The 25,504-nt window shown below is 44.9% G+C and overlaps 3 protein-coding genes across 3 annotated transcripts; 2 read left to right on the plus strand and 1 right to left on the minus strand.

Moving 5' to 3' along the window:
- The first annotated feature begins 1,151 nt into the window (after positions 1-1,151).
- Positions 1,152-15,318, plus strand: LOC117891589 (aquaporin). Its single transcript, XM_034797116.1, has 4 exons — positions 1,152-1,832; positions 10,402-10,580; positions 14,484-14,837; positions 14,901-15,318. Exons 1-4 carry the CDS (start codon positions 1,817-1,819, stop codon positions 15,087-15,089), a joined length of 738 nt encoding a protein of 245 aa, XP_034653007.1. The 5' UTR covers positions 1,152-1,816; the 3' UTR covers positions 15,090-15,318.
- A 5,133-nt stretch (positions 15,319-20,451) lies between these two features.
- LOC117892705 lies at positions 20,452-22,151 on the plus strand. The gene is made up of 5 exons (XM_034799119.1): positions 20,452-20,511; positions 20,586-20,741; positions 21,560-21,715; positions 21,789-21,935; positions 21,996-22,151. Exons 1-5 carry the CDS (start codon positions 20,452-20,454, stop codon positions 22,149-22,151), a joined length of 675 nt encoding a protein of 224 aa, XP_034655010.1.
- A 57-nt stretch (positions 22,152-22,208) lies between these two features.
- On the minus strand, positions 22,209-24,226 carry LOC117892706 (ventral anterior homeobox 1). Its single transcript, XM_034799120.1, has 3 exons — positions 23,969-24,226; positions 23,020-23,168; positions 22,209-22,955 (listed from the first exon to the last, which is right to left on the minus strand). Exons 1-3 carry the CDS (start codon positions 24,195-24,197, stop codon positions 22,209-22,211), a joined length of 1,125 nt encoding a protein of 374 aa, XP_034655011.1. The 5' UTR covers positions 24,198-24,226.
- Positions 24,227-25,504: the final 1,278 nt, after the last annotated feature.

The raw sequence follows: 25,504 nt of genomic DNA on the forward strand, positions 1-25,504 counted from the left end.
GGGGGCGTATCCATATCAGATCTGCTGGTAATTCGACAGGCAGCATAGACAGACAGACCGCCAGACAAACAGTTCGTGCCATTTTAATGGCCAACTGGCATTAAATATAATTACTCATTAAGGCTGGCAAAAGTCGGTAAAAAGTGAAGCCTTACCTTCCACATGCGCGCTGAATTCGCGCTGAATTTTGCTATCAGGCCGAGACGCTGCCACAAAACAATATTTACTTACCTGTGAGGAGTTCGGCAAATGTTTTGCTTTGTTTTGTCAATAAGTTGCAACTGTTGCTCTCTGCCCTGATATAAATAAAACCAGCCAATGACAAAGTTCTTGCCATCGCCGTGCAAATGCAGAATCGATAGTATTAAAGCTGTGGAAAGTGGTTTAAAAGTGAAACTGATAAGCGGCAATCCAACCATAGCCCATTAGCGGAAAAAGCTGCACATTAGTGCCGTAAAAACAAGTGGGGGAAAAACTCTTTAAACAGAGGGCAGGGAGCTGGAGGTGGGGCAGTCACGTGCAACGGCTGTGGATTATCACAGAACCAGAACAATGTTGAGGTGTTGCTGCTGCTGCTACAAAGAGATAAGGTACGAAGCTTGAGGCGATAATACTGTCTACAGGTTGAACATTTTTGGGGTTCCGTTCAGCATGACCGTCACAATTCGAATAATCAACGCATTTTTATGGCCACTCGAGGCCTATAAACCATAGCGCACGCCACACACCACACACATCAAGTGTTTAAAATGGCGTGCGAAAGACTTTCAAGCAGTGTGCAAACCAGCAATATGGAAGTGTACTTTCCCCCAGGCTCAATAAAATACTCAAAAGCTGACAGAATATTTCCATTCAGTAATTGTGCTTGAATTGAATTTGCTTATATCAGAAAACTATTGTCCCTGCCCTGGGAAAAGCATAAATTTGCAGTGTGAACCAGCCTCTCCCCTATTTCCAAGCGATGAAGTCATCAGGGGACACGTGTATTCTGGGCAGGGCAGAGATCCTGCCATTAACCGTGGGGCAAGCCCCAAAAACTCAAATCTAACAGCCACAGTCGACGCCAGCGTCGGCGCTGGCAGCCATTCGGCCGCGACGCCACAGCGCTGTCGACTGAGAGTATATCAGTTACAGGTAAGCGCAAGGCAGCGTTTATTTGCGCTCGAACAGTGAACGTGGTAGCACAGACAGCTCAGAGACGGCGAAGAAAAGCGAAAAGCGAATATAACAACAGCATAGTGGTTCCGTGGTTCGTGTCCAGGCTGAACCCAAAATAGAAATTCGAAAAGGAAACTTTGGAGCGGTTTAATTTAAACTAATTTAATTGAAAATACCTCGCCGTAAAATCGAGTTATTGTTCGACGCGCTTTCCCATTTCGGTACGCCGGAGAAGAAATAATTGGTAATTGCCATTGAGAGACGAGTACAGTCCAAGCCAGTGCGAGGAAGGAAAAATATTCGTTCGAGTGAAATTGAAATTGATTTGACAAAACTTCATCGGTTGCGGCATTTCCCCCCTGCCCCCTACTATACAAGCCCGACAATTGTGCAACCTCAAGACTCTTAACCTTAACAATTACCATTTGGCCACAAAAGCTATTGGCACAATTCAGTTTGATTCAAGTGCCCCTTTTACTTTTTCTCTGACGAAAACCAAAAATCCAACAAATCAAAAAACTCTGTTCGAAAACGAAAGCAAAACAAAAGTTTGATTGAAGCGCCAACCAACCACCAACCACAAACTTCCCCCCACCCACACGCCTTGCTAAACTCGAGTGGCAGCCCGCCTCCCAATCGGTCCACAGAAGACAACGAAATGGTTGAGAAAACAGGTGAGTGTGTGTCCGCGGAGGTGGAGAGTAGAGTGTAGAGATTGGAGGCTGCAGAGGCTGGCTGCTTGTGTGTGTGTGTGTGAAGGTTAAGCACCAAAGCGAAGAGTGCGAAATTGATTTGTTTTTGGAGCAAATCTCAATTAAAATATTTCGAATTGCTTGAAAATGTGAAAGCTTTCTTGCGCCCAAAGACACCCACGGTTCTATTACAATTTTACTTGCCTCTCATGAGTGTTTTGTTGTGAAATTTTGATCATGAAATATAATTTTAATGAAATCATTGCAAAAATTTCCATTATTAATTAGCAACACATTTTAGAGCAATTTAGAACAGTGTGATATATAATTAAGCACCAATTTGAGCTAATTTGTGGTAACATTTAGCACAATTTCAATCTGAATTGAAATGTGGGACATTTGAATGCATTTTGTTTTAAATTTTAGTAATATAATTAGAGCTTGAATATTAAGTTGTATTACGAAGCTAAAATATTGATTTGAAAACCGTATCAAATGGGTTTCATTAAAGTGGTTGCTCAGACCCTCTTTGAATCTACTTTTACTGCCGTTTTAGTTTTCACTTTCTAAACGAGCTCACCTCTCTTGATCGCCTCGAAAATAAATCATCTCACTGGGTTATTAATCATCTTTAATAAGAAACTTCAAAGACCAGACAACCTCTTTGATAAATCATCTTTTTGGGGGTCCATTCAATTGATGGGAGGCTGTCTCCGCCCATTATCGATAAACCGATAACGACTTGATTGCTTGACGATAATTTACACAGCGAGTCATGACAAAGACGGCAAATTAGATGCCCTTTTGGGTAGCGGGGGTTTAATGATGCTGAGCAAAGGTTTGCATAGAAAGAAGATGCAGAGATAGAGAGGACAATGGTTAAGGTAATACCCATGAGAATGAGTGAATGAATGCCAGGGGCAGAGTATTAAAAACCCCTACTTTACCTATGGTTCAGCTTGAGTTTTTTGTGTGTGATGCTTGGACGTGGCTTCCGTGCCAAGTCCGTGGTCCAAACTGAAAGTTTGCATGACAGCAAAAGCCTCAAAAGAAAGAGGTAAGGAGAAATAGCGGAGCGGACACTGATACGTAAAGCAAACAACAGCAGAAAACTTCATTTCAGTCATTTAAACAATGAAAATGATGATGATGACTTCGACTTCCTCAACGACAGCAATAAAACTACACGTGAGAGTGAATGAACTGCCCAGCGAATCGAAATAAGAATCAAATGTGCGATGGAATTTATACGATTTTCGCACCCGAAGAGCCAGCTACACTTTGGGACATTCCTTTCTTTGCGTTTCAAACTGCTCCTCGAAGTGTTTATAACCCCGAGGAGGGTAGCGGGAGTCAAAGAAACCAATTAAGAGTCCAAAAGAGGGTAACTAATGTTGTTTTCTCTTACGGATCCACCTTATTTGTGCAGCCCCAACAAGCAATTAATAAAAAGATCTTAATTGCATTTGTTTTGTGTGCGTGTTGGCTGCCACCACACACCACCACACCCCACCACAGACCAACACACCACCAAATGGTAAACGATCCGATCTGTGACGTCGGGTTCGCTGCCCCGACACCACCGTGGTGGAATTGATAAAAAGTCGAAAATATTTGCCCAGCGCTGAAAATCGAATTCGTTTTCCATAATTGAAATTCTTGGTTCCAGCTAATTAACGTCACACGTCTGCTGTTTGGACAATTGTTTAAACACAAAACTTCAGTATTTGCCTAAAATATTAAACATTTTCAGTGCCTGGGAGCATAGGGGAGCACTTTCGGGGGGGAATGGTGGGTACAATGTGGCGGTATGTGCGTGAGAATTGTGACGCTCGCTGGCGCTGGTGTGTTCTATCGCAGAAAACGTGTTTATAATTTCTTCTCCTCGGAGCTTAATGTCTTTACCGCCTCGTAATTCAATGCGTTGTCATCTTTGGCCAACATCGCTGGAAATTATACATGCCCCGACCGAACGGATAGATGTTAGTTTCTGCTGGAGTCGCGTCGGATTCGTAGATATTAAATTACAGTAATAATCGTGAGCCGAGTTGACATGACATCACGGTGAAATTGTTTTTGCGTTGAGTGGCATTCAAAACAGTAGCACCACACAAAAATACTGTTCTAGGCAGTCAGTCAGGAAATGTGCACACACACATTTTTGACATGGCAGAAATTGTAGACATGTGGCAGGCACAGTTAATGCAGCGCTCTCAATGGCAGATGCTCAACTTGTCTGTTAATCGGATAGCTTATAATTAAGCTAATAAGCTGCCACCGGGGGGCATACCAAAGATGTTTTTGTTCTCATGGAAAGTTTCTCCGAGCTGCGTCGTAGATTGCAATTAATCGTAAATGTTCTCTATTGCGCAGGGAGAGGCTCAAATTGACAGATCGGGGAGTACGCTGTGCAAATATGTAAATAACGATAATCTTAAGCGGAAATGTTAATTGAAATTCAGGTGAAGGTTTCCCATGGCACAATGACAAGCACAATAAGTTGTACATTCTCTCAGGCAAAAATAATATTCCTACAGTTTGCAGTTCTTAGAAAAGAATTTCTTCTTTCGCTTTGTCGTCACGCTGGGAAATCCCTCTAGTGGCAGGCAGTCTCCCTTTATGCTGCCCGCCCCACCCACAAATTATCCCCGTTTAAAAGCCAATCTCCCAAGTTAGTCATAAACCACAAACTTCAATAAATATCCCACAGATTTATGGGCAGTGTTAGCGGGCCCGTTAAGGCGAGCAAAAAGGCCATAAAGATATTTGTACAAGTGCTGGGACACATTCCATCAACTCGCTCACCGCGTGCAGCATTTAAATAGTCCCTGCCCTGCCACAGACCCATGCCCATACCCCCCAGCCCATGTTACTAATTAATTTATGGCAATTAATTAATGGTCAGGCGAACAGGTTTCGATATTTCTCTCCACTAAACCATTGGATGGCAATGTATTATTAATAAAATCATCACCTTACTCGACAAAAGTGCCTGCCCCAGGAGAGCGCCAAGGGTTGCGCCAATCCCAGTGAATAATCCGATTAAATTGATTAATTATTATAGATGAAGCGAAAACAAACTGCGAGGAAGCTTTTGTTTTGCACTTATACAATTGGCATGCGGGAAATTGATGCCGGTGTGTGCGAGCTTCGCTTAAGCTGAAGCAATAACAATAAGCATAACAGACGGACAAATGTATAAATACACACACGATTTGCATACGCACGTAAATAAGCCACGTGAGTGCGAGTGTGTGTGTGTGTGAGTGTGGGTGTGCACGCACATTAGCCAGGCAGGCCGCACCTCAAACCTAACGGTACAGCAAAAGCTGTGACGACAACACAAGTCAGCGCTGAAGTGCAGCTTCAGTTTTCGCTTTGCCGCTTTCGTTCTCTTTGTGATGCGCTCTCTCCACACTCTCTTCCCTTCTTCTTTGTGCTTGAGTGCAGCAGATCAGAGCCAAAGCTCAAGCTTAAGCTTCACTTTGTGTGCACTCCCAATGCTCACTTTCGCTTTCAATGCTGAGAAAATGTTGATGCAGACATTGCCCAACGATATTAATAAATAGAATGTCAGTCAGTTTTCTTCTTCTCTTCGTTTATTCATTAAAAAAACATGTAGGGAAAAACATGCATAAGTAAATTAGCAAATTTATGCGATATTCGCGTGTCTCCAGCGAATTAATGAGCCAAAGAAGAGCTAAGAACAGCCGCTGGGGCGCTGACATTGCTCATGTTCTAATAATAAGCAGATAAGTCATGAGTCCTCCCAATAAGCATAACAAGGCGGGAGCTAAGGGATAATAAAGGGAGTGGTGTGGTGTGGCTGGGGCCAAGCCTTCAACTTGGCCTCCACTTGGAGAGGAGACGGCACGGGGCTTGGGTTCGGCACGTGTAGCTCAGCCAGGCCACGCCTGCACCTTGAGTGCATTGCTGAGTGCCCAAGGCTCCCACAAGAAGCACGAAAGGAAAGGGGGATTGGTTTTCCTTTTCCCAGCGGCATTTTTTACGAGCTGCAGGATGTGAGGAGCCACCCAGTCGCGAGCAAGTCCATGTCGAGCGGATGTCCGCAGCCGCAGCCGCAGCCACATCAAGTTTATTTGCACTACTCGTAGCAGCTGCAGCGGTGGCTTTCTCCATAGCGGCCACAACGTGCATTTAATGGCTCAAAGCCAAAGCGGGAATGCCTCACTGGCATAGATTCCAATCCCGTCTGGGGATGACTATATTCGGCTTTGGAGCTTCGACCAGTGCCAGGGAGCTAGCTGCTAATTATACGATAATTCCACGCCTGTCCATTACGCAACTGAGCCGAGTCGAACCTTAAATGGAGATCCTAACTCTGGCTATCCGAAGGCACTTCACTCAGCAGTGAGCAGCTCCCCCCGAAAACTGACTCACACACGCCTTGCCTTGTTCTACGATTTATCTTATCGGTCAGTCAGTCAGTTGCACGGCCGGCTAGCTGGCTGGCCATCAGTTCCGCGGGCAATGGTCATAAATCTCTAGGGAGAACGAGGGGAGCTCGCTCCACCGGCACATGAAAGCGTGCGAGCCGCGAATCTCAGATTTTATCTAATGCATTGCGAAATACTCGTACTAGAATAATTCCACTCAAATGGTTTCGTTTTGCATGAAAGGTAGATCAAGATTTCGTGGGGTTTACGAGTAACCGGAGAAAGTGCCTGAGATTTCTGGAGGTCTTTAAATGTGCGCTACGACCTTGACATTTGCAGGGCATTAATATGAGGTTCTCTTTTATGGAGAATATGGAATGCTCTTCAATAAATAAAAGTGCAAAGCTGTCCTCGAATTTCCACTTTCAAGTTTATTTCTTTAGCACAGGGAAGCTTCTGCTCAAACCCAATAAATATACCCCTTTGAGAGAGAGTACCAAAAACACTTAAAATTTAAGCTGCAAGGGATCTAAATCTCTTTTTGGCAACGAATGAAATAGGAATTGTTTTGATCGCTGTTGTTTTTGCCTTGCTGTCCAACACGGAAGCGAGGCGAGAAAGAGAGTAAAGCGTAAGACAGAAACAATAACGTAAACGAAGCCACTCTCTACCTGTTTTGAATTTCAAATTTCCGTTTGGCTGTGCAAAAAGAAAACGGTACAAAGCCATGAAAAATTCCCCAAGTCTTCGCCAGGTACAGGTACAGGTACATATGTACATAAAGTTGTACATTTGTGTCGTTCGGTATGTGGGTCAGAGCGTCGCAAGTTCTCCTTTTCGCTGGCACTCCAGAACCAATTTGCAAGCGATGACACATGCGGCTGGAATTTCTCGATTTGAAAGAAATTAAATGTTAAATGTACCCACTTTGGGGCTGTTTCTGTTTCCGTTTGTGTACCGGCAGATAGCGCAGTTGATAGTAGATCCCCCCCATGCCCATCCACTAATTAATTTCGTGTCAATCGTGGCAATGACATTGCGATTGAAGTGTTTGATAACGCTGTGGCAGATGGCGCCAACATGCGGCTGCGTAGGGAAATTAATGGGAATCTTTACCGCCCTTTTGCGTAAATTATAAGAAATCTAAAAATTTATCACAATTAATTCGTTTATTAACAATTAATTATGAAATTGTGTGAGACAAATTAAAAGCTGAAATTAACACAAATAAATCTTCGGCTGGCAAATGTATCTCTGCCTAAATCTGGCCTTGCCTGATGGATTGTTTTTTGTGTCTGCGATTTCTGGGCAAAAACTATAATGGAATCCACTCAATGACTCGCCGGCACGCCCTCACCTTCCAATTGATGACTGTTGTGTGTAATTGTTGTTTTTATTATTACTATTATTATTATTATGCTGTTTTTTAATTCCATTTTTTGTTTTGTTAAATGTGCCCGCCAGCCAACTGTAATTGATTGGATTTCGCATTTTCTTCAGACCAATTTCAATGGCAAACAAAACGCGTCTCAAGATGTTTATTGCTGAGCATTAGCTTGGGTCCAAGGATGTGCACAAGAAGGCCTACTGTGGGACAACCTGTGCCGAAGGTTGCCATGACAACTAGCCCATCCCGCAACCACTTCACCTTACCCCTTCCTCCATTGCAGCGCAGCAATTTAGTTTATTTTTGGTGACTCTCTCTCTCTCTCTCTCTCTCTGGCGATAAGACCTATTTTTAGGTAGCACCAACTACTTTATCTTTATGGAGACTTGTTTATGTGGCTTTGCTTCCTGAAAAAAAAGCAAAGAGAACTCAGAGTGTACGATATAAAGCCCATCAATTATGAAACAGAGTTCAGTTGATAACTTAAGCAAGTAAAAGCCGCCAACAAGCCTATTCCGCAAAGTCCCTCGACAATTACACACAGACGCACGGCACGACGGGTGGAAGTGCGCTGCAAGGCAACCGGAAAATTCAACTGAAAGTGAGTGACAATGCGCCTGTGCATCCATCCAAGTGATTTTCACAGCTGAGAGCGCGCTGAGAGGCGCAACAAATTGCTAATTAATGTCTCGCGGAGGTTCCATTGAACTTGAATCGCGATTTCGCAATTCGATTCGTGATTAATGCGGCAAGCCAAGTGCCTGGCCTGGCCGGGCCGGGCAGATGAAGTTATTAATTTCCCCCGCCAAATTATTGATTGATTCAACAATCATTGCTGCTTGTCTCGCTCGTCAATGCGCGTGTAATTATGCTTGTCGGTTTTGTTTTATTTAATTAATTTCAATTAACATTTGCTTCTTAAGCGGAATACAGAACAGCATCAATATGCACCATAAATTTCTGCGCTTATGCTAATTGCCTTTTGGCCAATTGCGATGCTTGTCAACAGGCCGATCTGGTTTCGTTTGCCACTCTTATTTATGGTGATTGTCATGGGAGGGTGTAGCTCGTATTCCACCTCCAACGTTGTGGGCGCTGCCAAAGAACTTGAATAATTATTTCATCACATCATAAATACACTCTAATTGACATTTCCCATGCACCTTGGCATCTTCTGACACATTTGAATACTTTTAGCTAGAATTAGTTTAAGGTATTTTATCATTTGGTCATAGATTTCTGATAACAAGCAAAAAAGCGGCGCCACATTTGATTGGATTCATAGGAACAGGATAGATGACAGCTCCATTTATTTATGGCGTTCATTCCCGATCATTGAAGCAGGGGGAAATCAAAGTAATTCAAAGCACGTTGCTGTGCATCTTGAGTGCTGGCCAAAGGTATTTCCACAATCATTTGTTATTTTCACTTTTGCGGAAACCATCGGAATACGAATATCCCCACTATTAGATTGCTGATTCCAGTAGCCAACTACTTACTTGTTGACCCTTTCCCTCTCATCATTCCGTATCTGGCTATTATCTTGGGTGTGTTACTGCTCGTTTCAGTGTCATGGGACCATGGGGTGGTGCAAACACGCGAGATAATTGCCGTATTAAGTAAAGTGTGGAAGGGGCTGATTGTGATACCATCGCGACACTTATCAGTGGGTGGCTTCGGGGCGGCTGGGGCTGGGCTTGAGTGACGGGACTGACATTTCGCTTAAGTGACAGTTACTTAAACTTGGCCCTGATAAGATTTCGCTTTATGCACGGATTAAATGGGACTTCGAAGAACGAGGTGAAGAGTCTTTTATGGCATCCAAAACACTTCAGGGCCCGTCCTTTGCTCTACAAAAGTTTTAGTATTTAAAATTAAAAGGATTTCAGCAAATGCACTCGTGCACAGTATCTAAATAAAAATAGTTTTATTTATGCAATGCTATTTTTTGCAAATATTTGCCAAAGTGCTGCTAGTGGGCAAATTAATTTACACCTGCTCATTAGCACTCACCCCAGTCCAGAGGCAGCCCAGTCCAGCCCAGGCAGTCGCGGTAATGACAATAGAAAGGCCGGCCCCCTGTCAGGAAGTAAACACCCAAGTGAAATTGACAACAATTAATTAATCAAATGATGCAAATTGTTTGTGCAACCCGAGCAAAGGGCACTCCGTAAATCCACAACTGCTGATCGTGTTCACTGTATCAACATAAGTGATGCTGTTATTCGATCAGTTTCCACTTCCCACTGCGTCCAACGTCCTCAGTGACAAAGAGAGAGAAACAGTTAGTCGCAGAAGCTTTAGAAGAAAGACTCAGCGGATAAGTAAGAACAGCTCGAAAGCAGGTAGCCAATGTTGGGTCATTCCTTGCTTCCAGTGTCAGAGAGAGAGAGAGAGAGAGCGAGAGATAGAGACTGAAAGCTCCAGAAGCTTCATAAGCCAAACGCAGGTAGCCAGAGACTGTAATTTCACTGCGCCGAAATTGTACCCAAGAGAGAGCAAAGCTCAGATCAATTCTGCCTATTATGTGTAAATTGTGTTACTTCAATGATTCGTTATGTCTGCGCGCTGATTGACCGATTGATTGATTGATGAAGTGATGATGAGAATGACAGCGGAAAATGAATACATAAATTAATAATTAATTCGAATTTGGCATGCGCTGTGCAGATTTTAATCGACTTGGACTTGGATTAAATGTATTATTTTTGTTTATTCTTTTTCATTTACTAATACTACGTTTGGTGTTGTTGTTTTTTCCTTGCAGAAATGTCGAAATTCGTTGGCGTCGCTGACATAACCGAAAACAAGAAAATCTGGCGCATGCTGCTCGGTGAGCTGGTGGGCACATTTTTCTTGGTATTCGTCGGCGTTGGCAGCACAACGAGCGGAAGTGTACCACAGATTGCATTCACCTTTGGCTTGACAGTGGCCACACTGGCCCAGGTAAATATGCGTACACACACACACACTCACACAAACACCGCTAAATATATTGTACACACAAAGAGAACGCATCGACAGAGCGACAACGACAACGACGAGATTTGTGATTTGAGTTTGAGATTTCAAATTCAAGTTAGTGCGTATTGATTTGGTACGAATGTACGTACGTTCAAGGACACGCCACCGCCGCGTTACACTTTCAGCCCCGACCATAGAAAAGTGAGCCAAAGCGAAGCGAAGCTGGCGGCACGGCACCGCTCATTCACAAACGTTGCATTTTGGGCAAGAGACATTGGCATTTAAGATCTATAGGCTGGAGCGGTAGACGGGGGGACAGGGGGCGGGTAGGCAAAGCAAACGAATGCAGCTCAAGTCTGCGTGCGAATGTAAACGCACACGAGTACACGAATGCGACTCCGAATACGAATGCGAATGCGTAAACGTCTGCGCTGCGCTGTGGCTGTGCTTTGCTGTGTCAGGCAATTAACATTAATCAACACGCAAAATATGCAATTAGATTATTATGCGTTTAATTATGCTGCTGAAAATGTGACGAGCATTTAAAACGATGTTCGCTTGCGTTGAATTTATGGCCACAAAAACAAAACAACAACAAAAACAAACCCTAAGTAAGTCAATCGATCAAACATGAAAAAGCTTCTACGATCTACGAAACAGAACAGAACAGAACAGGTCAGATGTGTTCTAATTATAGAATCTGTTATCTGGTTACAGTAAGTTGAAGTTACTCTTCCTCTCTTTGGTCTCTCTCTCTCTCTCTCTCTCTGTATTTGGTACGGGTTGCAGCTGTAATTGCACTCCCTGCCCAAGGTGAAGTTACTAGCGAGGTGACGTCTTCACCACAGGAGAGCCTCTTTCGGTTTTTGTGAGCGTGGTGAATATGTTATTGGTCCTCCCACAGTGCATAACGTCACCTTCTAGGTAAATTCACCATTCGCTCTCTCTTCGCTTCTCTTTCTCCCTGTTCTATTCGAGATCTTTCGATCTGTGAAACTTTGATACGTTCGTTGCCTGCCGCCAACTAATTGCTGGAAAATTAGTAAAACGCTCACGGCGCAACTCAGCTCGGTAGCAGGATTACCAATACATAAATGCAGACACATTATCGCTGCTTGCCTCACTAATTTCTAAGCACCTGGAAGCATTTGCGACACTTGCCTCCCTGCCTGCCTGTCTGCCTGTCTGCCGCTGGCTGGCCAATTAGTTGCCCAACACCCAGGCGAAAGATGCAAGAGACGGTCACGAGATTCGTTTTGCCAACCTGTGGCACGTTCACGGCATATGAGATGTATGAATATTATGTACAGATATTCGATGAGCGGCAGTTGCGGCACGAGTCCGAGTCGGAGTCCGAGTCCGAAACGGATCGGATCGAAGCTCAGCAGTGCCTTAGTGCAGCATGAATGGAGAATTTCCCAAGCGCAAGGTGTGACGACAATTCCAGTTCGTCAACGTCAACGGCAACGGCAACGGCAACGCCATCGTTATCGTTATCGTCGCTGCAATAACTGTTCAATGAAGCATGGCTTGGGCATGGCACATGGCGTCAAATTGAGAAACGTGCTTAATATGCAGTCAATTTGTACCTTGGAATTGCAACGGGGGGGAGAGGCGAACTCTGTGCTTAGAAATATCACTGGAAATATAATACCTCCAGGCGCATTCAATAGAAGATCATTTGAAGCTCCACATTTGTATGCAAACAGCGACCGGGGATCAACTGAGAGACTGCCAAAAGGAAGTGAAGCCGCAGAAAATGCAAATTGATTAGAGTTAAAAATCAAAATAAAATAGAAAATAGCAAAACAACAATGCGAATGCAGGCAGGCGCACACAGAACGTAGTCAGGCACATTTTAATTTATCGATCGTACAGATAATACATACACACACACACACACACACACACACACACACACATATATATAGAACTGTCAACTGTATGCGGGTCGTAAATCTGAAATGCCGCCCGCCTCATGCTGCCTAGATGTCTATCGGTGGCACGGCCCGACAATTAGAGGGCTTGGCTCCCACTTTACGGATTTGTCTGACTTGTGCAAACATAATGCCTACTAGGAAAAAGATCTGAAGATAGCGGCCATCCAAGCCCAATGGAAGTTGCAACCTGCTAGGAAGGGATCTGTGATGTCTGATCAAAGCAGAATTAAATCAGACCAACTTGAACCCAACAGAGTTTGCAATTTCTATGGCAAGTCAAGAACAAAAATTAAGTGCGTGCAGCGTTCACGTTTTCGTTTCCAATTCGCGATTAGTCGCGACTTCGACTTCGACTTCGACTTTGGCTTTGGCCCGATCCGATTCCGATTCCGATTCCGATGCGAACTTGAATTGAATCGGAAAAACCAGTAAGTGGCGGCCAGCCCGCCACCAGCGACAACAAACGACAAGCAACAACAGTCGCCAAAGTGCAGCAGAAAGGCAGAACGAAACAAACAAGTTAACATTCAATTTTCAGCTGAAAAGCCATAAAATATGATTTAAGCGTAAATGTCGAGCCGCCGCTTGGTCGAGTTCGAGTTTGGGGGCAGTGCACATGCGTGCACCGATCGATCGATCTCTCTCTCTCTCTCCACAGAGTGGTCAGCCATGCCATGGCAGACTTGGAGTAGCCAGCGAGCTGGCCTTCGAAGCGGAGAGTGCTGACACGAGGCCCGTCTAACGACTGACTAAAGATATTCAAAAGAGTTCTGCAGCCTTTACCTTTACGCCCATGATGGCATCTCATCATTACGCGACTGTCCCAATGTCATGTCACTGCTGCAATCACAGAACATTAAACTGCTTTTACGATTATGTTTGGGCCTAACATCGGCGATGACTCAGCCCCTGCCGCCAGCCAGTCACAGACTTCACACGCATCCGAGCGATCGCGATTGCTTTGCTTGCATATATTAAGTTTAATTATAGGCTCTGCCGATAAATTTGATTAATTTCACGACTCCTCAAGTGTGCAATTAAGCCGTAGCAGGCGGCAGGCGGCAGGCGGGAGGCGGGAGGCAGCGGCAGAACAATGCCCAGCAGATAGGCCTAGGCCAGAGTCGCGGCAGGTGCAACAAAAGCGGCAACTAAGTAAATTTTATAGACGGGCACGCATGAGCATAGCCAAAATGTCAAAAAGTTGTTCAAGTTGTTCGGATTGTTGTTTGAATTGTTGGCGCGGCTCGGAGCTCGGAGCTCGGCCTGGCCCGGCCTGGGCTTGCATTGAGCCAGTCGATCATGCTCTTGGCTTTTGTAATTAGCGTTTTGCGGTTGCACGGCCAACACACATTTTTTGTTGCTTACCTTTTTGTGCAACATTTTTCTTTTTTTTGCGCATTGCATTTATTAATTAAACGCAAAGCGACGCACGACATTGGCCATGCGAAATCCATATCGAAATTCAATTCGGTAACTCCAAAAACAAAGCTCTGTAAGGCAAATATCGGGCAAACAGCGAAGCGACCTTGGGGGCGCAGTGCGTTCGATTCATTCATAACACACGAAGTACTCAGCTGACATCGGGGCATCGATTTCCATTTACCATTTACCATTTACCACTTGCCCAAGTGCCTGCAGTGACTCAACAGAACCCCGCAGCACTTTTACTTTCTGCCCGAATCTCAGCCTGCACTTTGCCATCCATCGATCCATCGATCGCTGCCGACTCTCGAGTGCATCTCTCATGTCTGACAAATTGCTCGCATCCGCTGGCAGCTTCGCGCAAGCGCACATCGATTGTGCAACGGCAAATTGGATAGGCAAAGGGCACAAATGTTGCCTGTTCTTGCCATTGTTCATTTGACATTTTGACGGAACCCACAGAGCTCCCACAGATACAGGAATCTCCATTTAAAATCTCTCTTTGCTCTCTTTTCGTTTGCAGGGCTTGGGCCACCTCAGTGGCTGTCACATCAATCCGGCGGTGACCTTGGGCTTCCTGATTGTCGGCGAGATCAGCATCCTGAAGGCTGCCTTCTACATCATTGTCCAGTGCGTGGGCGCCATTGCGGGCGCTGCTGTCATTCGGGTGGCCCTCAGAGGCATCGTGGGCAGCGGCCTGGGCGTCTCCTCGTTCGATCCGGCCCTGGATGTGGGCCAGGCAGTGCTCATTGAGGCTCTGATCACCTTTATTCTGGTGTTTGTGGTCAAGGCTGTGTCGGATCCGGGGCGCCAGGACATCAAGGGCTCGGCGCCGCTGGCCGTGGGCCTGTCGATTGCCGCCGGACATTTGTGCGCGGTGAGTGGGAGCAAACGGAGATGCCAGATCCGATCACTGATTAATCTTTTGTGTCCTTTGCAGATCAAGTTGAGCGGCGCCAGCATGAATCCGGCCCGCTCCTTTGGCCCAGCCGTTGTGCAGGGCATGTGGACCGATCACTGGGTCTATTGGGTGGGCCCCATTGCCGGCGGCCTGCTGGCGGGCGTCCTCTACCGGCTCATCTTCAAGGTGCGCAAGGGCGACGATGAGGCCAACTCGTATGACTTCTAAGACCAGAGGCCGGAACATCCCCATTTCAAATATTGTTGTAAATGTTTTGCACCCGCTTAGAGCTAACAGTTTCCGCCCCAGTTTGCCTGCTTTACCAATTTGCAATCCATTTCTCATTCATCCCCCAACGAACGCATCGAATTCGATTCACAAAATTCTCCTAGATTAGGCTCCGCCCCCATCACCCCTACCCACAATTGTGCAATTTTATTTGTTAAAAAAATGAAAAGCAATCGCCTTGTTTTATTTTTAGTTTATTAACACCCTAACCCCCCCCCTGCCACCCAAAAATTCATACAAATGTATACTGTATTTGTGTAATCTTAAGCTAAATTATGATATGCTATGGCTATGCGCACCAATCGTGAAAACAAATCAAAAGAAAAGATGAACGATCACCTCGAAAGGCACTTTCAATTGTTGAGCACCAAGCAGCAAGCAGCAATCAGCGCGCACCTCTTTGATAAATTACAAATTGTATTATGATTATGTGTAATAAAAGAAAAACTATGAAAATCACACCGCCCCCCTCCTAGTGCTGCTGTGCTAACTATCACGAAGGGCGGATCCATAATCACATTCCCCTTGCGCCACTGCGTCAGGAGCATCGCCTGAGTAGTTCATAAATTTGTCGTCGACCACCATCGCTCAGCCTGGCGCCACATTGTCCCCCAGCGGCAATAAGTGGCACCAGCAGTTACCAAATTCGCAGCATTGTATATGAAGCAAGCTGCTAGCAACATGTTGACATGGCATGCGATAAGCTGATGGCAGCGTGTTGCGGATTCAAGTTGGTGGCTGCTTTCCAGCATTTTTTCCGTTCAAATTTGTAAAGGAAACTTTGGTTTAATTTCTTGCTTATATTACACATTTAAGTCTTTTGTGGGAACAATAATGCTAACAATCAGCAGTCGACGTGCACAGATTTGTTACCTTAAGAACTAAAAAATACGCTTTGGCATCCTAATTAATTTCTCTCTTGCCGCATTGAAACATCATTAAAATAATCAATTCAATCCACAATTCAATCAGTCCATTACGAATAACAGACGCACAAAATATGCCTAAAAAAAATAGCGTGAAGATGGAACGATCATGAATGTGATTAAAAAAAAATATATATAATGAAGCTGGAATTTGTTGGGGGTAACGCAGTTCCGCTCGTGCCTTTGGCGCACAAAGATGTCCCCCAAAATAGGAGTTTCCGTTCTACTCATTGTGGTCGCATACTTGACCACTGAGGTACATAAGTGAATTCATCTTTAAACCCAGCAATATAAACTAAAACCTCCAAAAAATATGGGACAGGTCGCTGCGAAGGTCGAGTTCACCAACCTGGTGTGCACTTCCTTGGATAAAAAGTTTATCGCCTTTGAGTACTGCTTTTTAAAGTCGGTGAATCGGACATACAAGTATTTTTCCATAAAGGGTGTATTTTACCAATCCCCGATTAGGAAAGTAAAAGTAAGTAAAATTATTGCTTAAATTAATTCTAATCCTGCAAATCCTAGGTCAATTTGTCACTCCACAAGCGATACAATGGCTATAGGCCGTTCATGTTCAATATCACAGTGGATGCCTGCCGATTCCTCAGAAATCCGCGATCGAACCCAGTTCTCAATTTTTTCTATGGTTTTATTAATCCATATATAGGCAATGTTTCATGTCCTTTCCATGTAAGGTCAAGGTTCTTTCAATCCATTAACAAATAATATTAAACAGGTTTTTTTTGCTTCCAGAACAGTTTAACCTTCGATAAGATAACTACTGAATCGATAAATCAGCAAGTTACCGAAGTCCTGCCTTTTCCGGAAGGGGATTATATGGTAGAAATCAACTGGATTGCTTACGATATCAATCGGGCTGTAACCAAATTTTATGCCACTCTCTCTTAAGTTATTAAACATCTGTGAAGCCCAAAATAGATTCGTTGCTGCTTAATGTTTGCTATCGAACGATAATAAGAACTGCAACTGATCGCTGAAGTTGTACAGCCCAAAGCTCTTGGTAACTAACGCCTGCAGCGTCGTATGCCGTGCGCATAGGAAAAGATTTCGGGCAGCGCAGCCGGCTGACGCACAGCGTGGACAGCGTGGATGCAAGCGCTGCGCTGCGTAGAGCTTTCATGTCTGTGAGGCTGAAAGGCTGCTTTGTTTACGCTGCAGCAATTGCACGCAGCTCCCTCACACATGCTGTGCTTAAAAGCTTCGTGTGGCTTCGGACTAAGCACCGCAGCGACAGAACATCAGCTTCGGGTGGTCTCTGCGCAAATGCTTGGTTTCCGCAGTGGCAGAGAAGCAAGAAGCTTCGTGTCCGTTGTCTGAGCAAGGCATTCTGTGCCTGTCAGATACTGATGGCAATTTAATGTACATATACCAAACTCTGGATACGCCTTGACATCCGAAACCTGAAACTGATTGCTAAGTCTGTTGGCACCCAAATGAACATCAAATCAATACGAGCAATGCCAATAGTAGCTGAAGCATAAAGATGAAGCTGCTTGAAAAAAGAGCGTGAGGATGGATCGATTAAGTGTAATTAAGAGCATAAAACAATAGAGCTGCAGAGCACTCGGTGAACGTATGCAGTTCCATTCCTGCCTTTGACGTTGAAAGATGTCCCCCAAAATATGTGTTGCTGCTCTATTCTCTATTCCCAGAAGGGGATTATATGATATAAATAAAATGGATCGGCTACGACATCAACCGGGCTCTAACCAAATTATATGGCACTCTTTGTTGATTATTATACCGGGTACTCGAAGAGTAAATAGGGTTAATAGGGTATTAGTGCAGTAAGTGGATGTATGTAGCGCACAGAAGGAAACGTTTCCGACCCCATAAAGGATATATATTCTTGATCAGCATCAATAGTCGAGTCTATGTCTGTAAGTCATGTAAAATTTGACAAAAAACCGCTTAGGTACAGATGTAGTATTGAGTACCGGGTATAAACGTTGTGACGCGTAAAAAGCGTCTCACACATCCCTTTTCGTTGCTAATATTATTTGCCCTCTGCGAGTTCTACGGTGGGACATTTGAGTGTTTTGTATGAAGAACAATGCTGAAAATCAGCAATACCTGTGCACAAAATTGTTACATTCCATCGCCGCCGCAGCCAAATTAAGAAATACGCTTTGGCATCCTAATTCTCACCTGGCGCATTGATCCATCATTAAAATAATCAATCCAATCAAAAATCAGTCGCAAACAAAATAGCGTGAAGATGGAACGATTGTGACAGTGATTTAAAACAATAATATAATGGAGCTGGAACTTGTTGGGGGTAACGCAGTTCCGCTCGGGCCTTTGGAGTACAAAGATGTTTCCCAAAATAGGAGTTTCCGTTCTACTCATTGTGGTCGCATACTTGACCACTGAGGTACATAAGTGATATCATCTCTAAAAACCCTGCAATATAAACTAAAACCTCCAAAAAATATGGGTTAGGTCGCTGCGAAGGTCGAGTTCACCAACCTGGTGTGCACTTCCTTTGATAAAAAGTTTATCGACTTTGAGTTCTGCTTTTTAAAGTCGGTGAATCGGACATACAAGTATTTTTCCATAAAGGGTGTATTTTACCAATCCCCGATTAGGAAAGTAAAAGTAAGTAAAATTATTGCTTAAATTAATTCTAATCCTGCAAATCCTAGGTCAATTTGTCACTCCACAAGCGATACAATGGCTATAGGCCGTTCATGTTCAATATCACAGTGGATGCCTGCCGATTCCTCAGAAATCCGCGATCGAACCCAGTTCTCAATTTTTTCTATGGTTTTATTAATCCATATATAGGCAATGTTTCATGTCCTTTCCATGTAAGGTCAAGGTTCTTTCAATCCATTAACAAATAATATTAAACAGTTTTTCTTTTGCTTCCAGAACAGTTTAACCTTCGATAAGATAACTACTGAATCGATAAATCGACATGCTACCGAAGTCCTGCCATTTCCGGAAGGGGATTATATGATAGAAGTGAATTGGATTGCTTACGACATCAATCGAGCTGTAACCAAATTTTATGGCACTCTTTCTTGATAATTAAATATTTTGTAATATGTAAAATAAAGTCTAATGATGCTAATGCCTGCGAATTATCGCTGAAGATGTACAATGTCTAGAGCCGGACATCGGTATGTACATTATGTACTTTGTTTCTACATCTATGCATGTATGATCGATCAGATTCAACTGGAAATTCAATGTATACTAAACTCTGGATCCAATGTACAAAATGCGTAGGTGAAGCATAAAGATACAAATGCCTGAACAAAATGGCGTGAAGATGGATCGATTGGGTATATAATTGAAAACAATAATAGAACAGGGCCGAAATTCGTTGGGTGCTCCAATTCGATTCGATTCAATGGTTATAGGCCGTTCATGTACAATGTCACTGTGGATTACTGTAAATTCGTAAAGAACCAAAAATCGAACGCAATTATTAATTTTTGTATGGTCTGTAACCCCATACGAGGGTAGCCTGACATGCCCATTTAAGGCAAGGTCTATCGTTGAGGAAGTTGAAAAAAATCAGCAAATAAAATTGTCAACTATTTATTTTGTTCGCTTCCAGAACAGTTAACGCTTCGACAGGATGACTTCTGAATCGGTAAATAGACATTTTACCGCAGATCTGCCATTCCCAGAAGGCGATGCCTAGAAATCAATTACGACAGGGCCTACGACATCAATCGGGCTGTAACCAAATTATATTTCACTCTCTCTTGAGTTATTCAACTTTTGTGTTGCCTAAAATAGAGTCCAACCACGCATATTAATGAGAATAATAACGGCAAATGATATATGAAGATGTGCATTGCCCAAAGCTCTAGTAACTAACGCCGGCAGCGTCGTATGCCGTGCGCATAGGAAAAGATTTCGGGCAGCGCAGCCGGCCGACGCACTGCTTAGACGATTCATGTGCTGGGCGTAGAGCTTTCATGTCTGTGAGGCTGCACGCTTTGTTCACGCTTCAGCAATTGCATGCAGCTTTAATCACGCTGAGGGAGAGGGCATTGTCTGCAAGCACCTTAAAAGCTTCGTATGGCTTCGGCCTATGCTCATAAAAGCACCGCAGCGAGAGAATATCGCCTTCGGGTGGTCTTTGTGCAATCGCCGCCGCAACCAAATTAAGAAATACGCTTTGGCATCCTAATTCTCACTTGGTGCATTGATCCATCATTAAAATAATCAATCCAATCGAAAATCAGTCGCAAATAGTCGCACAAAATATTCACAATATATTCAAACTAATTAGCGTAAAGATGGAACGATTGTGACAGTGATTTAAAAAATAATAATATAATATATGGAATTCGTTGGGGGTAACGCAGTTCCGCTCGTGCCTTTGGCGTACAAAGATGTCCCCCAAAATAGGAGTCTCCATTCTACTGATTGTGGTCGCATACTTGACCACTGAGGTACATAAGTGAAGTCATCTTTGAATAAGATTTAAATATAATCTAAAACCTCAACACACCTCAATATGGGACAGGTCGCTGCGAAGATCGAGTTCACCAACCTGGTGTGCACTTCCTTGGACAAAGCGTTCTCCGACTTTGAGTACTGCTATCTGAGGTCGGTGAATCGGACGTACAAGTATTTTTCCATAAAGAGTGTCTTTTACCAATCCCCGATTACGAGAGCTAAAGTAAGTAAAACTATTGCTTAAATTATTGCTAATGCCATAATCCTAGGTAAATATGTCACTCCACAAGCGATTCAATGGCTATAGGCCGTTCTTGTACAACGTCACAGTGGATGCCTGCAAGTTCCTCAAAAATCCGCGATCGAATCCAATCCTCAATTTTTTCTATGGTTTTATTACTCCATATATAGGCAACGTTCAATGCCCTTTCAAGGTTAGGTCTAGGCTCTGTCAATCCATTAACAAACAATACTGACAAGTTTTCTTTTTGCTTCCAGAACAGTTTGTCCTACGATAAGATAGCTGCCGAATGGATAAATCAGCAAGTTACCGCAGTCCTGCCATTTCCGGAAGGAGATTATATGATAGAAGTGAATTGGATTGCTTACGACATCAATCGAGCTGTAACCAAATTTTATGCCACTCTTTCTTGACTAATAATTTGTTGTGGTGCCTGAAATAAAGTTGCAGCCGCATGATGTTTGTTCTCGCATGACGGTCACACATCTGTTTGTCTGATCCGCACTAACAGTTTAAACTGGCCGCCATTATAAGATCAAGCCAATAGGGCTAGCTGAAGCATAAAGGTCAATCTCCCTGCACAAAGTAGCGTGAAGATGAATCAATTGTGAATGTGAATTCGCTGGGGAAAAGATTCCTACATCTGTATGTAGTTCCACTCACGCCTTTGTCATTGAAGGATGTCCAGCAGAATGCGTGTTGCCGTTCTACTCATTGTGGTCTCTTATGAGCTCATTGAGGTATGTATGTAAACCCAACCATAAGCACAGAGATCTAAAATCCAGAATATCCCCGAGCAGGTCGCTGCGAAGGTGGAGTTCACAAACTTTGTGTGCACCTCCTTCGATCAAGCATTTGCCGACTTCGAGTACTGCTATCTGAAGTCGGTGAATCGGACGTACAAGTATTTTTCAGTGAAGTGTAACCTGTACCAAACGCCAGTTAGGAAAGCAAATGTGAGTGTAACACCGAAAGAGTGTTCTCTTCTTTATGGTCATCATATTCTAGATAAATTTGTAACTCCACAAGCGATTCAGTGGCTATAGGCCCTTCATGTACAACATCACGGCGGATGCCTGCAGATTCCTCAAGAATCCGCAATCCAACCCAGTCCTTAATTTCTTTTATGCAACGATTGTGCCCTACACAAATATAAACCATTCGTGTCCCTACGAGGTAAGTTCATGTTAATATTGCAAAATCCGTCCATATACCATAAGTTATTTACGCTGCCAGCATGATATATTCATGGAAAAAGTGCCCACCCAGTCGATAAATGGCCAATTTGGCAAATTGCTGCCATTTCCAGATGGGGATTATCTGATAGAATTGAACTGGATTGCCAACGACATCAAGCGGGCTGTGACCAAATTATATTTCACTCTCTCTTGAGTTCTCCTTGCGCTCTGGATTGCCAGGAACACAGTTTACAATTTATTAAATAAATCCTTAAGGTAGCTGCTCATCCTCGTCGTCCAGCTGCTCGCAGTCGATGTCGCTGCACTCGGACTCCGATTGGGTGGGTCTGCGGCTGCGCTGGGCCTGAGCCAGTGCCTCGTGGCCATAGGCTGTGGCACCTCCAGCGGCTGGCGTGCTGCGGTGTTGCAGAAAGTTGGCATTGGCATTGGCATCCCCAAAGACGCGCTCCAGCTCGGCCAGGCCGTTCGTGTTGCTGGATTCCGTTTCTGGCGTCAGAGTGGCGTACTTCAGCTGCAGATAGCCATCGCTCTGGGCATGTGGCGGGGCGTAGTAGCCACCCACGTAGGACTTGCAGCGCGGCACATAGCCGCCTCCGCCAGCTGCGACTGTCCCCGCGGGCGGCTTGGACACACCGAAGGGCAGGGCAAAGTTGAGGGGCTGTCCACGGGATAGAATGGCATTGCGAGCGCTCTCCATGACACTGGGTCCCGGCAGTGGTGGCATGCCGCCGCCGGCCGGATACGGACGCATTGGCGGGGCTGTAGCCGCCGCCGCTGACAGGGGAGGCGCGGATCCGCTGCCGTTCAGCATGATGGACTGGATGGGTGTGGGGCCGGCGGGCGTTTGGCTGAACAGCCACAGGCGATCGCCCACCACCATGGGGCGGGCCAGTCCCCCGATGCCCAGCTGAGCGTAGTAGTGGGACGCGAGGGTCTCCACATCCGAGGTGTACTTCCGCTTCCACTTGGTGCGTCGATTCTGGAACCAGATCTTGATCTGCACAAGGCCGAGGGTGGGGAGTTAGTATGGGGAAGCCTCTGCGATTGAGTCGTGTCCTCACCTGCGTCTCCGTCAGCTCCAGCTGCTTGGCCAGCGCCGTTCTCTTGGCCACCGACAGATACTTGCCCCGCTCGAATTCCGTTTCCAGGGCCTTGATCTGTGCCGCCGAGAAGGCCGTGCGCGGCCGCTTCTTGCGATCATCGCCGAGTGCTGCAAGCGTAGGGAATTAATTGGGAAACGATTTTGCCACCAATCCACACTCATTGCTACCGACAGTGGCCACAACCGATGCCAACTATTTGCTGCTAATTGTAATTAGTCGATCCGTTTACCAAGGCTGTCCCCTAGGTCCCCGCCGTCCCTCTTAATCTTCTCAATCAGAATGCAGCATCCCATTCAGGCATCGCTTCTAATTGGCCATTTGGCGTGGCATTCGCTTGGCTTGACCGCAAACAAATTGTCACATAAATTCCTGCTCTACGGTTGGACTAGCTTTTCCCTCTTTAACTTTTTCCCCTCCGATTTTCTTTTGTCCCTGACAATTGCATCATTAGCTGTGGCGGCGGCGCGGGCGTGTGGGGTTTTTGGTGTATTTTCAGTCACTCCCTGAAGCTAATTTTTTACCATTTGTTGCTTGATCGCACTGCTGACAGATGAGATCACTCAGCAGCCATGGCGACAGCAGGAACCTTTAATGTGTTGCTATGAGAATGTGAGACAGATAAATGAAGCGAGGGGGTATCCTTGGGGTCAAACCTCTCAATGTTTATGGGAGGCAGAAGAGAGCGCAAGTTGCCTCAATAATTGTACAAGAGATGAGCAAAGTTTTGGTGCCAAAAACGGAACTTGCTTTAACGATTTCTAATTTCATTTGTAACTTTTGATGCCACAATTTTCTCGCTTTCGTTAGCATCAAAACTTAAACTTAAACTTAAACTTAAACTCTCCCAGCAACAGTCCCTTTTCCAGTCTAGTTTTGCGTGCTGCCTGCCACTTGCTTTCATACGCACCGTTGCCATCATCCGAGGCCATATCTATATCACTTTTGGCATCATCCAGCGCATCCTCCATGCAGCTGGATGTGGCCGGACTGGACACGCGCGACACATCACAAATGCTGCCACTGCCGCTGTCATCCTGCGAGGCGGCTTGCAGCTCAAAGTGGCTCGAGGGCTTGGCCAAAATCTGATCGATGGAGAAGCTGTGCGGATAGCGACGTGCCGCCGATTGGGAGTTCATGTTTGAGACGAATACCGAACAGCGCGCGTCGAGTGTGTGCGGAAAACTAATTTGAATATTTCGAAGCATCCTGCGCAAGACGATCGAGAATGCCGCCTGGCGGGGCGTGGCGTGGCATGCTCTCTGCCATCCCTCTCACTCTCGCTCTAGCTGTGTGTGGCTGCCCGAAGGAGTGAGAGGAACAGGCATAGCCACAGGCATGTGATGTGTGGATTTATTTTTAAAACATGTGTCTGAGATCGTTTCGGTTTTGGGCGTGTCTTTCGCGCCTTTCCGCTCTTTTTGGTTTTCCTTTTCCTTGTGCTCTGCCATGATTAAAAGCCATAATTTTTGGCTAATTGTCTACAAGTAGCGGCATTTAATATTTCGATGGCAGTGCTAAATATATTTAATAAGTTTTCGCGCACATTTCTCACTGTCGCTGATTAATGGCCGTGTGATTGATTTTGATGCAGACACGTGGGGCGGCTCGTTGGGAATATTTTTAAGTTGTTTAATTGATTTCCATGCCACCTGAGATTGGGTCAAGTCTATGGGCAGATAAAACGTTCATTAATTCGAAACTATGGACACATAATTCAGAGCAGTTGCGACTCTTCAGTGGCTCCTCGGCAATGGCTGTGGCTGGCTGTAGTTCCCAATTGGCCAGGAGCCAGCTGCACCTCGCTTACTACAGGGTGCCTGCATGGCGTTGTGATAACGTCTTCATTATTCACGCACGATTTGAGCAAAATATGTGAAAACACGTTAATTAGTCGCCAGAGAGAGCGAGAGAGAGAGAGAGAGAGAGAGAGTCAGAGGCAGCGGCGAATCTCTGGCAGCGAATTGCAAGGCATCCATTTAGCAGGGCTGTGCTGTCATTTTGATTTAATTTAATGAGAATACTCGACGTCTGTGCCCCTACCCGAGGGATGGTGCATGAGGTGCCGGGTGCACGGTGCATGATGGCAGGGACAGGCAATGGCTATGGGAGCGCATGCCATGCCCGAGTGTCGCGAGCATTCAAATCAAAATGACAACTTAATTTTCATAATTGCGCTTAATGAATATTCGACTATTGCTTGCCATATTTCAAATTCCGCTGCCATCCAAGCAGAGTGTGTGCTTTGGCTGCTGATCTTTCTCTCGTTGTGCGTCTTGTGGCATCTCGAATCAATTAACAATTTGTTAGCCCTTTGGCCAGTTATTCCCCTATCCCTAAAACCCACTCCCTAGCGCTTTTGGTTCCCATCTGATGGTCTCGCATTTAACATTAAATGGAGCACAACCGTGTCAGAATTTAATTAATAACCGCGCATGCATCTCCA

Source organism: Drosophila subobscura, chromosome E (genome assembly GCF_008121235.1).
Source record: "Drosophila subobscura isolate 14011-0131.10 chromosome E, UCBerk_Dsub_1.0, whole genome shotgun sequence".
In the NCBI taxonomy this organism is placed as follows: Eukaryota; Metazoa; Arthropoda; class Insecta; order Diptera; family Drosophilidae; genus Drosophila; species Drosophila subobscura.

Excerpts from the sequence above, each read along its gene's own strand:
- LOC117892705 (XM_034799119.1), top strand. The coding sequence starts at position 20,452 with ATGTCCCCCAAAATAGGAGTCTCCATTCTACTGATTGTGGTCGCATAC. Across the intron at positions 20,742-21,559 it reads CCCCGATTACGAGAGCTAAA|GTCGCTGCGAAGGTGGAGTT; the intron begins GTAAGTAAAACT and ends ATCCCCGAGCAG. Across the intron at positions 21,936-21,995 it reads ACCATTCGTGTCCCTACGAG|CATGATATATTCATGGAAAA; the intron begins GTAAGTTCATGT and ends TTACGCTGCCAG.
- LOC117891589 (XM_034797116.1), top strand. Across the intron at positions 10,581-14,483 it reads CAGTGGCCACACTGGCCCAG|GGCTTGGGCCACCTCAGTGG; the intron begins GTAAATATGCGT and ends TTTCGTTTGCAG. Across the intron at positions 14,838-14,900 it reads CCGCCGGACATTTGTGCGCG|ATCAAGTTGAGCGGCGCCAG; the intron begins GTGAGTGGGAGC and ends TGTCCTTTGCAG.
- LOC117892706 (XM_034799120.1), bottom strand. The coding sequence starts at position 24,197 with ATGAACTCCCAATCGGCGGCACGTCGCTATCCGCACAGCTTCTCCATC. Across the intron at positions 23,169-23,968 it reads GGCCTCGGATGATGGCAACG|CACTCGGCGATGATCGCAAG; the intron begins GTGCGTATGAAA and ends CTACGCTTGCAG. Across the intron at positions 22,956-23,019 it reads TGGAGCTGACGGAGACGCAG|ATCAAGATCTGGTTCCAGAA; the intron begins GTGAGGACACGA and ends GGCCTTGTGCAG.